The sequence below is a fragment of the Delphinus delphis genome, chromosome 11, assembly GCF_949987515.2.
Source record: "Delphinus delphis chromosome 11, mDelDel1.2, whole genome shotgun sequence".
Taxonomy (NCBI): Eukaryota; Metazoa; Chordata; class Mammalia; order Artiodactyla; family Delphinidae; genus Delphinus; species Delphinus delphis.
This window is the reverse complement of record NC_082693.1, coordinates 18,458,025-18,471,535: the sequence shown is the minus strand read 5'-3', so window position 1 is coordinate 18,471,535 and position 13,511 is coordinate 18,458,025. Positions and strand designations below refer to the sequence as shown.

At 34.9% G+C, this 13,511-nt stretch overlaps 1 protein-coding gene across 1 annotated transcript in view; it reads right to left on the bottom strand.

Annotated features, from left to right (window-relative positions):
* Window positions 1-415: 415 nt before the first annotated feature.
* The window catches only part of ETNK1 (ethanolamine kinase 1), a 68,841-nt gene continuing 55,745 nt past the window's right edge, over window positions 416-13,511 (bottom strand). The window contains exons 7-8 of the mRNA XM_060024434.1: window positions 6,457-6,530; window positions 416-6,127 (exon numbers count right to left, since the gene is read on the bottom strand). Coding sequence (XP_059880417.1) covers window positions 6,055-6,127; window positions 6,457-6,530 — 147 coding nt within the window. The 3' untranslated portion in view covers window positions 416-6,054. The remainder of the gene's footprint in view (window positions 6,128-6,456; window positions 6,531-13,511) is intronic.

Sequence of the window (13,511 nt, the reverse complement as noted above, 5' to 3'; positions counted from 1 at the left end):
TTTGTATCTCCACCATCTATCACACTACCTGACAATTAGAAACTGAGCTTAACTAACATTAGTTGAATGGATAGTCCTTGCCTAGACTGTAAGATGCTAAGTCCCAAACAGTGTCTCTATTCCTGCTTCCAGCCCCAAGCACAGTGAAAACACAAAGTATAGTGCCTAGAATAATGAATTTTTAAACTAGGTAAACAAAATTTGTTCATAATTTATACAATATTCTACACTCTCATCTCAACCAAATTTTCAAAAGTAAACTTTTTTCAAAACTTTTAAACACTATATTAAAAAACCAGAGATGAGAAATTTAAAGACTCACTTCAAATATACAAATAGTTATACACGAACATTTAAAAGCTTTTTCTACAATAGGAAAACCACAAAAATAAGTTGAAGTAACAAGATTTATGGATACAAGCAGTTAGAACTCAACTTTATTGTTACAACCAATTTTTATTTACAGAATATAAATCTCTTCAAAAAGATACATTCCTTTATTTAATCAATGATAAAAGGCCTTATTAAACAGAAATAAAGCCTAAACATCACTTATATTTAAACAGAAATACAGATTCATTAAAAGTTTATGAACACATAGCAAAACTGCATTTTTATTTAAGCAGTTACATGAATGAGGCTGTTTTTAATTTTCTTCACTGGTAACCCCATTTTAACCAGAGAACAGATTTTACTTAAATTAACAGTAGTAAAAATGTAAAAATTAAATTTTAAACATGAAAAGAAGCAACAAAAAACAGGAAGTATCTTCATTACCAAACAGATTAACAAGTTCGCAGACACTCAGATACTTTCTGAGGCATATCAAAACACCTACATCAAACGTTGCATTCATTTGAGAGGTATCAATACATTTTCAGTGCTGAGACTATTTGTAGCACTTACAGTATTTACAGAGCAGCATTATACTACTATGGTTCACATTTGAGAAACATAAATTTAACCTTTATGTCACAATTTCCCAATTCAACATACAGCTAATGCAATGACAATTATTCATTTTGGTTTTTTCTTCTGAAACTGATAAGGACATTGTCATTTAAGAATATGTAATAATGCCAGGTCTTCTTTCTTAAAATAATGGTATATTTTAAAATCCAAATACTTCAAATCATGGAAACTTCACCCAGCTACACAAAGGCTCCTAAATACAGTAGAGTTTAAAAGTTTCCTTTTTGCAGATTCTACCAATTTATAATTACTTTAGTACATGTAAGTAACAGGAAACTTCTTCAGATTGTTGAACAATAAAAATTACACGGTGTCACTACATAATTTAAGTAGCACCACAGTACAACCATGCAAGTGCTCTCATTTCCTCCACTGCTTTGGGGGTCTTTCCCAGTTCACAGGAGCTAGTTTACACAGATACTATCAGTTCTTAATCTCTCAAAGTTCCTTTTGAAATTTAACTAATGGAACAATTCAAATCAGCCACCTTTTTCTTACCCTTCACTAACTAGTTCAAATGTAACATGTAATGTTTTCAATTTGTATAAACACCTTGTGTTTTGTTAAAATGATTTATGGTATTAATACCATTAATGGGCAAGGTGTAGACAAAAATATGCCTACATTTAGGGATTAAGAGTATTTTACAGAGCAATTTTTTCGCAACTAGAAAGCCATAGGATGCATAACGAACACAGATTTTAACTTGCTGTTTGATAACATCAGTAGCATAGTAAGTGCATTAAGTATAGGAAAGAAGAGAAAGCAGATTTCAGGACAGAAACCTACTAAAAACTTGAATTCTGAATGCCTCAAAGTCAAAAGGGTATTTTCTATAAGCACTATATTATTTTTTCTATCCAAAGAGTTTAAATCTGTCCATTTCAAATTATGATCCAGAAAGGAAAATTTTAGTGTTAAAGACTGTTCAGAAAAGTCTAATTCATTGTGTAATATATCTTATTAATTTCAGTTTTCAAGTATTCAAGTAATGCAAACTCAAGCATTTTCTTTTATAGCAATACATTTATGGACTAAACTTCAAAGATGGGGAAAAATTCATTTAAAATAATCGTTACACTTTTCTGTCTGAAGACATCAAACCCAAGACATAACACTGTAATCTCACAAGTGGTATGTAGCAGAAAAAAAAGGTGGTTCCATATAACTAATGTCTTTCGTTTAAAAAAGAAACAAAAACAAAAGAGATTGCCTTAATATGTAACTAAATTTCCAGTCAAAGACATTCTAAAAATCTAATGAAGAAAATTCAGAGCAAATCAATTTTGAAATAAAGATAAAGCTGCTTTACCACATACTTATAATTCACTTTCCTTTGTGCATAAAAACTACTAGCATTTGCCTTTTGTGTAAAGTAGTGCAAGTTGCTGCCAATAACAAAACTCTCCTAGCATAAAGCATTGTTAACTTTGTCTATCAATTGAATGACTAATATTAAAAGCTTAAGTCTATATCACTTTGGAATGCAGTATAAAATGCTTATTAAAAGCAATTTAAAGCAGAAATCAAACTGATAGTTTTCTCATTTACATTATGAAGGAATTCAAAAATGGTACAGAAAGCTTTGTGTAATGTAAAAAAGAAATATCCATATAACTTTAAAAGTGGAGGTTTTTAACTTAATTGAGAGTGTTTGGGGGGAATTTTTCCTTTAAATCTGGAAGGTTTCATAATAAATATATTTATGAAGTTAAATATTTTTAGTTCAGCAAAAATGGAATTAGCAGTCATTAAAAGAGCACATACCTTTTCTGTGTTTTACAATCCCATAATGAACAACTTTATACTTAGAGAAGCCAACTGAGACATGCTTAAGTTGAACTAGGAGCTATTACTTATCATCTCCCTTGTATATGTGGGACTTAAGATTCACACTGAGATATATAAAAACTCAAAGGTTTTTTTTTGTAGAAAAAGGTTAACAGCCTTGAAAACAGAAAAGGATAACACTTCAGTCTGCAATCATAAAATTATATTTTTAATTTGCTTTAGCTTAGAGTCATGACTCAAATAATGGAATTCTAACAATGTATTAATTTACTGCTTGCAGGAATCTAACCTCCAAAAACTAGTGGTCAACTAAAGTTTGAAAAAAAGTCATATTAGGCACTGAGAGGCTAAATAAATAAGTACTGACATTAACAAAAACTGACAAACCCTATTTCCAGTTCCTCTTGTTATCCCACTGTGCAGCCCGATTTGTTGGCTATTTCCAGTCTAAAACCAAAGAGCTGGATCATGACCTTACAGAAAAATGTCTACAAAAGGGAAAAGAATGCAAAACAATACACAATCTCATATGCAACATACAAGTCACACTAATTTACAAATTTTTATTTACACTGTTTTATATACATTCCAGGCAGACCTAGTTGATGAGTTTTGTGCTCATATTGATCTCAAATGATCATGTGAACAGTATGATTTACTACCACATCTCTTTAATTCCCAGAAAGTGGTGGTAGCATGGGGTCAGGAGGGGAAAAAATCAAGTATTACTGGTCAGTTAAGATCATACAAGTATGTAAGGAACAAAGGGAAAACAAACTGTGGAATTTTGCTTGCTAAAGCATCCAGGCCACTATGGTCTATTGACTAACACTGAGTATACATGAATGCCACTTCTCTAACAACCATTTTCATATTTACAAAATGAGCTTACTATCAGTTGAGTTATTAGGTAAGGCATTCAAGTTCCTTAGCTTAACATAAAAAGGCAAAAGACATCTCAGCAAGCCACAGGACAAATTTTAGAGGGATGTTTTCCCTTTAGAATCCCTTAAATGATCAATTAAAAGGGAAGCAAATTTTGAACCCTATTATTAGGCTGAAGCATGATCCCAAAAACCTGTACAGGAAGTGGGAACATCATAAAACCCAAAATCTAGCCTAAAAGTGGGGAAAATATCTTAAATAGCTTATTTTGTTCCCAAGATTCATTGCCTAGGGCTAAAGTGAGAGCCTTTATTCCCCTTTACATTCACTTCTATATGAATCTCTCTGAACCACTTACAAGAGTATCACAGCTAGCAGCTAGGCACAATCTACCAGCAATGGCTCAGTGAATCTCTATTCAAAATAGTTTGAAGAATATGGAGTAAGGTAGAAAAATGATCTTCTCTCTTCCCACAGTTCTCCAAGATATATCTGCACTTTTAAGAAGTCGGAAAGCAAGAGTACTACATATTCTTCATTGTTCTAAGAAAATGTTCCAGCCCCAGATGAAATTCCACCAAAAACAATTTTTCAAGTTCACTCTAACATTATATAAAAAGCTATTCATTGTTTAATTGGTTCCTTTCATTTAGTTAATTAGGTAAAATTCTATTGATCCTACAGTAATATGGTTTATAAAAACAGAAGTGAACATTTGTAACATTGGGGAGGTAGAAAACAAATCTTGGTCTAACACTGTTAATATAGACACAAAACAGATTTTAAGATTCTATTCATGTAACTAGAATTTACCATTTTAAATGGCCTGTAAGTGTTTCTACTTACTTTATTAGCTTTAAACATCTTGAGATAATCCAAGTATTTTAAAGCACTTATCTGAGAATACAAGTCACTTGGAATAATACATCAGACTCCCCAGAAGATTTCTCAGAGGATTAATTTGTAGTTGCATATTCTGAATATGCAGATCCATTAAGCCAACTTTGTACATGGGCACTTATGTGACCAAAGTGCAAAGCTTGTCAGACTCATTTTCTAAGTAAAGTTAACCATGACTGCTCAACTCTACACAGCAGTCTTCAAAACTGGATGCTTGCTTATCTACCTCAAAGATCTAAGTTCCTTCCAAATAATAACTGCCATCCTCTCACTCTCAAACAGACAAAAACAAACAAACAAAATCAAAAGAAATCAAACCAAACAGAAGCCCTCCTACCAGGAGTATTTTTGCTTACTTCACATTGTTATATCAGATTTTAAGTGTACAAGATTCATGTTCTAAAGGTTCCTTATTTAATTCTTTTAACCATCTCAACTTATTTCTCTGAAACTATTGATACATTTATCAAGTAATCATTTGCTATCATTCTAAAGACATGGAGCCAGACTAAAACATTAAAACCACACTGTAAGGAATGAATCTGAAGAAGTAAAAAAGAATTAAACTAAATGACATTTTCTTGTTCCCAAGTATGATAAGCATTCTGTCTTTGTTTCAAAAATTAACAATTGCTGTACTAGCTACTATTTAATAACAAACAAAATATACAACATCTCAATAAGTAAAACAAAATTTTTGGTTAGAAACAATTTGATATAGTAAAATTTTAAAAACAAACTGTAACTTAAATGACCATATATAGTATGTGAAAACATTATTTAATACAGATTTTGGTAACATAAAATCATCATATATCTATTCCAGGATTATATGGTAAATATTAATATTTATACTGCCAGACTATGTAGCAAGAGGGGAATTTAATTCTAAGATGTTCCCCCCAAAAAAATGCTTTCCAGTACTCCAGAAAGATGTACCACTAGCATAGACAGTGAATGTACTTCACTCTCCTAAACAGATATTTTTCTATGAACATCTTAATTTATCTAAACCAGTGTCTGGCATTCCAAGAGTAAATGATTCATTTAACTAACAGTGTGTCAAAATAAAAAGGTTACACTAAACACCTAAAATGTTTACTAAAATTAATGTTATTAAAGTAAAACTTAAAAGAAAATTTTCTCTGGAAAATTTTTGTTGCTTACACTCAACAAACAGATGAAACAGATGAAAACAGTCACAGAATTCATGTTAAATTTATAATAAATAATTAACATATAACATAGATTAAATTATCAAAGGATTAAACTGACATCTTTATACCTTTTTGCTGATTTAACAAACTTCTAACCCACCACATACTGAGAGCAGTAGGTGTATTTCTTAACATCATTCTATTTAAAAAATAAATTGGTTGTTTAGAAGCATAATTTGTAAAGTAAGATAACCAAATTAAAAGAGTTTTAACATATATTGGCTTTTTGGAATTTCTTAAAATATCCACAAGCATTGTTCAGCTACTTAAGAATAATTAAATGTCTTCTTTACTCAGGCACCTTTAATGCAGTAACCTCAGGCTTCATCTTAAAGTATTGGTTAAAACGAACAATTGCATACCTATTGAGAAAAGAGAGTAACAACGTAATTACAGCTAAAAACCTTAATCCTTTGTTTATTTCCACCCACCCGTTCTAAACTGATTTTTTTTAAGTTTTTAAATTTTCAAGGGACATATTTTTAGTTTATTGCACCACCTACTGGACACTTTTCTAATACTGAAATCATTTAACAGATTATACCAGATTTCCTTGCAGACCAATTTATTAAATGTATGCAACCTCTGCAACATTTGACTAAAAATAATAACTACAATGTCCCCTATAAATTCTAAATGTAAATCCCAAGAGTAGAGACAAATGTAATGCATACAGTAAAATTAAACTTACCCAAGGAAATCAAACTCAATAGTGGAGTATTTGGCTTGAATCAAAGCCCACAATCCCCAAAAGAAATGTGAAGCCTAAAAAAAGGGAAGAAAAATCAAGAATTATGATAATGCATTTCTTTGTAAAACAAATATTGAATTGTAAGTTTCTTCCTTTTTCATCAACTCCATGAACAATACTTTCTTGATGCTTTTTTAACACAAAGTATCTAAAACACAGGTAATACTGAAGTGTACAGTTATCTGGATGGCTATAGACCACTTTTGTCCATAAAAGAGGTTATAATAAATTATAATCACTAAAAAATAAATAGAGCCCAGTTCCTGTATCCTGCTTTGTGTGGGCAGAGTTTGGCACCAGCACTGATACATGTTGTTAGTTAAGTGTTTTTAATGGGTCATAATTGCTAACAGGATTTCCTATAAAATACATTACCAAAGGATTTTGTTTCTTAAAATATATACAAAAAGGAAAATCCAAATCTCAAAAATAAAACATATACTGAAACCTGAAGATGTTCAGGGGGTGACAAATTTCTGAAATCAATTTTTATTGACCCAACAATTCTGCGCAATCAACGATGATATAAAGTTACACAACTTGACTTATGTTGGAGAAAAATGAGTCTTAGGACTTAAAGAGTAAACAGATGACTGTATAATTAGGAGCTGCACAATAATTTTGTATGTGTGCTTTACAATCTATTTTCATTTAAACACGATATTTTAAGATTCTGAGGGAGGAACCAAGATGGTGCAGTAGAATGACATGCTCTCACTCCCTCTTGTGAGAACACCAGAATCACAACTAGCTGCTGGACAATCACTGACAGGAAGAAACTGGAACTCACCAAAAAAGATACCCCATATCCAAAGACAAAGGAGAAGCCACAATGAGACGGTAGGAGGGGTGCAATCACAGTAAAATCAAATCCCATAACTGCACGGTGGGTGACTCACAGACTGGAGAACACTTATACCACAGAAGTCCACCCACTGGCATGAAGGTTCTGAGCCCCACGTCAGGCTTCCCAACCTAGGGGTCCAGCAATGGGAGGAAGAACTCTTAGAGTATCAGACTTTAGAAGGCTAGAGGGATTTGATTGCAGGACTTCAACAGGACCGGGGGAAACAGAGACTCCACTCTTGGAGGGCACACACAAAGTAGTGTGCGCCTCGGGACCCAGGGGAAGGAGCAGTGACCCCAGGGGAGACTGAACCAGACCTACCTGCTAGTGTTGGAGGGTCTCCTGCAGAGGCGGGGGGTGGCTCTGTTTCACTGGGGGATGGGGACAATGGCAGCAGAAGTTCTGAAAGAACTCCTTGGTGTGTGCCCTCCCAGAGTCTGTCATTAAGCCCCACCAAAGAGCCCAGGTAGGTCCCAGTATTGGGTTGCCTCAGGCCAAACAACCAGCAGGGAGGGAACCCAGCCCCACCCACCCATCAGCAGTCAAGCAGATTAAAGTTTTACTGAGCTCTGCCCACCAGAGCAACAGTCAGCTCTACCCACCACCAGTCCCTCCCATCAGACTTACACAAGGCTCTTAGACAGCCTCATCCACCAGAGGGTAGACAGCAGAAGAAAGAAGAACTACAATCCTGCAGCCTGTGGAACAAAAGCCACATTCACAAAAAGATAGACAAGATGAAAAGGCACAGGACTATGTACCAGACGAAGAAACAAGATAAAACCCCAGTAAAACAACTAAATGAAGTGGAGATAGGAAACCTTCCAGAAAAACAATTCAGAATGATAGTGTAGATGATCCATGACCTCAGAAAAAGAATGGAGGCAAAGATCGAGAAGATGCAAGAAATGTTTAACAAAGACCTAGAAGAATTAAAGAACAAACAAACAGAGATGAACAATACAATAAGTGAAATGAAAACTACACTAGAAGGAATCAATAGCAGAATAACTGAGGCAGAAGAACGGATAGGCGACCTGGAAGACAGAATGCTGGAATTCACTGCTGCGGAACAGAATAAAGAAAAAAGAATGAAAAGAAATGAAGACAGCCTAAGAGACCCCTGGGACAACATTAAACACAACAACATTCGCATTATAGGGGTCCCAGAAGGAGAAGAGAGAGAGAAAGGACCCAAGATAATATTTGAAGACATTATAGTCGAAAACTTCCCTAACATGGGAAGGGAAATAGCCACCCAAGTCCAGGAAGTGCAGCGAGTCCCATACAGGATAAACCCAAGGAGAAACATGCCAAGACACATTGTAATCAAATTGGCAAAAATTCAAGACAAAGGAAAATTATTTAAAGCAGCAAGGGAAAAATGACAAATAACATACAAGGGAACTCCCATAAGGTTAATAGCTGATTTCTCAGCAGAAACTCTACAAGCCAGAAGGGAGTGGCATGATATACTTAAATGGATGAAAGGGAAGAGCCTACAACGAAGATTACTCTAGCCAGCAAGGATCTCATTCAGATTCCATGGAGAAATCAAAAGCTTTACAGATAAGCAAAAGCTAAGAGAATTCAGCACCACCAAACCAGCTCTACAACAAATGCTAAAGGAACTTCTCTAAGTGGGAAACACAAGAGGAGAAAAAGACCTACAGAAACAAACCCAAAACAATTAAGAAAATGGTCCTAGGAACATACATATCGATAATTACCTTAAACATAAATGGATTAAATGCTCCAACCAAAAGACACAGGCTTGCTGAATGAATACAAAAACAAGACCCATATATATGCTGTCTACAAGAGACCCACTTCAGACCTAGGGACACATCCAGACTGAAAGCAAGGGAATGGAAAAAGATATTCCATGCAAATGGAAATCAAAAGAAAGCTGGAGTAGCAATACTCATATCAGACAAAATAGACTTTAAAATAATGTTACAAGAGACAAGGAAGGACACTACATAATGATCAAAGAATCAATCAAAGAAGAAGATATAACAATTATAAATATATATGCACCCAACATAGGAGCACCTCAATATATAAGGCAACTGCTAACAGCTCTAAAAGAGAAAATCGACAGTAACACAATAATAGTGGGGGACTTTAACACCTCACTTACAACAATGGACACATCATCCAAAATGAAAATAAATAAGGAAACAGAAGCTTTAAATGACACAACAGACCAGATAGATTTAACTGATATTTATAGGACATTCCATCCAAAAACAGCAGATTACACTTTCTTCTCAAGTGCCCAGGGAACGTTCTCCAGGATAGATCACATCCTGGGTCACAAATCAAGCCTTAGTAAATTTAAGAAAATTGACATCATATCAAGCATCTTTTCTGACCACAACACTATGAGATTAGAAATGAATTACAGGGAAAAACACATAAAAAATGCAAACACATGGAGGCTAAACAATATGTTACTAAATAATCAAGATATAACTGAAGAAATCAAAGAGGAAATAAAAAATACCTAGAGACAAATGACAATGAAAACACAGCGATCCAAAACCTTTGGGATGCAGCAAAAGCAGTTCTAAGAGGGAAGTTTATAGCTATACAAGCCTACCTCAAGAAACAAGAAAAATATCAAATAAACAATCTAACCTTACACCTAAAGGAACTAGAGAAAGAAGAACAAACAAAACCCGAAGTTAGCAGAAGGAAAGAAATCATAAAGATCAGAGCAGACATAAATGAAATACAAACAAAGAAAACATAGGAAAGATCAATAAAACTAAAAGCTGGTTCTTTGAGAAGTTAAACAAAATTGATAAACCATTAGCCAGACTCATCAAGAAAAAGAGGGAGAGGACTCAAATCAATAAAATCAGAAATGAAAAAGAAGTTACAACAGACACCACAGAAATACAAAGCATCCTAAGAGATTACTAAAGGCAACTCTATGCCAATAAAATGGACAACCTGGAAGAAATAGATGAATTCTTAGAAAGGTATAACCTTCCAAGACTGAACCAGGAAGAAATAGAAAATATGAGCCAACCAATCACAAGTAATGAAATTGAAACTGTGATTAAAAATCTTCCAACAACAAAAGTCCAGGACCAGATGGCTTCACAGCTGAATTCTATCAAACATTTAGAGAACAGCAAACACCCATCCTTCTCAAGCTCTCCCAAAAAACTGCAGAGGAAGAAACACTCCCAAACTCATTCTATGGGGCCACCCCCTGATATGAAAACCAGACAAAGATACTACAAAAAAGGAAAATTACAGACCAATATCACTGATGAATATAGATGCAAAAATCCTCAGCAAAATACTAGCAAACAGAATCCAACAACACATTAAAAGGATCATACACCATGATCAAGTGGAATTTATCCCAGGGATGCAAGGATTCTTCAATATATGCAAATCAATCAATATGATACACTATATTTACAAACTGAAGAATAAAAACCATATGATCATCTCAACAAATGCAGAAAAAGCTTTTGACAAAATTCAACACCCATTTATGATAAAAACTCTCCAGAAAGTGGGCATAGGGGGAACCTACCTCAACATAATAAAGGCCATATACGACAAACCCACCACAAACATCATTCTCAATGGTGAAAAACTGAAAGCATTTTCTCTAAGATCAGGAACTGGACAAGGATGTCCACTCTCGACACTATTATTCAACATAGTTTTGGACATCCTAGCCACAGCAATCAGAGAAGAAAAAGAAATAAAAGGGATACAAATTGGAAAAGAAGAAGTAAAACTGTCACTGTTAATAGATTACATGATACTATAGAGAATCCTAAAAATGCCACCAGAAAACTACTAGAGCTAATCAATGAATTTGGTAAAGCTGCAGGATACAAAATTAATGCACAGAAATCTCCTGCATTCTTATACACTAATGATGAAAAATCTGAAAGAAAAATTAAGGAAACACTCCCATTTACCATTGCAACAAAAAGAATGAAATACCTAGGAATAAACCTACCTAAGGAGACAAAAGACCTGTATGTATAAAACTATAAGACACTGATGAAAGAAATTAAAGATGATACAAATAGATGGAGAGATATACCATGTTCTTGGATTGGAAGAATCAACATTGTGAAAATGACTCTACTACCCAAAGCAATCTACAGATTCAATGCAATCCCTATCAAATTACCAATGGCATTTTTTACAGAACTAGAACAAAAAATCTTAAAATTTGTATGGAGACACAAAAGACCCCGAATAGCCAAAGCAGTCTTGAGGGAAAAAAGCGGAGCTGGAGGAATCAGACTCCCTAACTTCAGACTATACTACAAAGCTACAGTAATCAAGACAATATGGTACTGGCACAAAAACAGAAACAAAGATCAATGGAACAAGATAGAAAGCTCAGAGATAAACCCACGCACCTATGGTCAACTAATCGATGACAAAGGAGGCAAGGATATACAATGGAGAAAAGACAGTCTCTTCAATAAGTGGTGCTGGGAAAACTGGACAGCTACATGTAAAAGAATGAAATTAGAACACTCCCTGACACGATACACAAAAATAAACTCAAAATGGATTCAGGACCTAAATGTAAGACCAGACACTATAAAACTCTTAGAGGAAAACATAGGAAGAACACTCTTTGACACAAATGACAGCAAGATCTTTTCTGATCCACCTCCTAGAGTAATGGAAATAAAAACAAAAATGAACAAATGGAACCTAATGAAACTTCAAAGCTTTTGCACAGCAAAGGAAACCATAAACAAGACGAAAAGACAACCCTCAGAATGGGAGAAAATATTTGCAAATGAATCAATGGACAAAGGATTAATCTCCGAAATATATAAACAGCTCATTCAGCTCAATATTAAAGAAACAGTCAACCCAATCCAAAAATGGGCAGAAGACCTAAATAGACATTCCTCCAAAGAAGACATACAGATGGCCGAGAAGCACATGAAAAGCTGCTCAACGTCACTAATTATTAGAGAAATGCAAATCAAAACTACAATGAGGTATCACCTCACACCAGTTAGAAAGGGCATCATGAGAAAATCTACAAACAACGAATGCTGGAGAGGGTGTGGAGAAAAGGGAACCCTCTTGCACTGTTGGTGCAAGAATGTTGATGGGAATGTAAATTGATACAACCACTATGGAGAACAGTATGGAGGTTCATTAAAAAACTAAAAATAGAATTACCATATGATCCAGCAATCCCACTACTGGGCATATATCCAGAGAAAACCACAATTCAAAAAGGCACATGCGGGCTTCCCTGGTGGTGCAGTGGTTTAGAGTCCTCCTGCTGATGCAGGGGACACGGGTTCGTGCCCCGGTCCGGGAAGATCCCACATGCCGCGGAGCAGGTAGGCCCGTGAGCCATGGCCGCTGAGCCTGCGCGTCTGGAGCCTGTGCTCCGCAATGGTAGAGGCCACAACAGGGAGAGGCCACAACATTGAGAGGCCCGCGTACTGCAAAAAAAAAACAAAAACAAAAAGACACATGCACCCCAATGTTCATTGCAGCACTATTTACAATAGCCAGGTCAGGGAAGCAACCTAAATGCCCACTGACAAACGAATAGATAAAGAAGTTGTGGTACACATATACAATGGAATATTACTCAGCCATAAAGAGGAACGAAACTGAGTCATTTGTTAAGACATGGATGGATCTAGAGACTGTCATACAGAGTGAAGTAAGTCAGAAAGAGAAAAACAAATATCGTATATTAACGCATATATGTGGAATGTAAAAAAATGGTACAGATGAACCGGTTTGCAGGGCAGAAGTTGAGACACAGATGTAGAGAACAAACATATGGACACCAAGTGGGGAAAGTGGCGTGGGGGGGATGGTGGTGTGATGAATTGGGCGATTGGGATTGACATGTATACACTGATGTGTATAAAATGGATAACTAACAGGAACCTGCTGTATAAAAAAATAAATTAAATTAAATTAAAAGAAGAAAAAGAAGCAGACTCACAGATAAAAGGAACAAACTAGTGGTTACCACTTGTGGGGATGGGCAATATAGGGGTGGGGGAAAAAAGGGTTATCATAGGGTTATATGAAGTCACGTGTGTGAAACTTTTGGAAATTGTAAAGCACTACAAAATTTTTTAAATCTTTCATTCAATAAAAAATT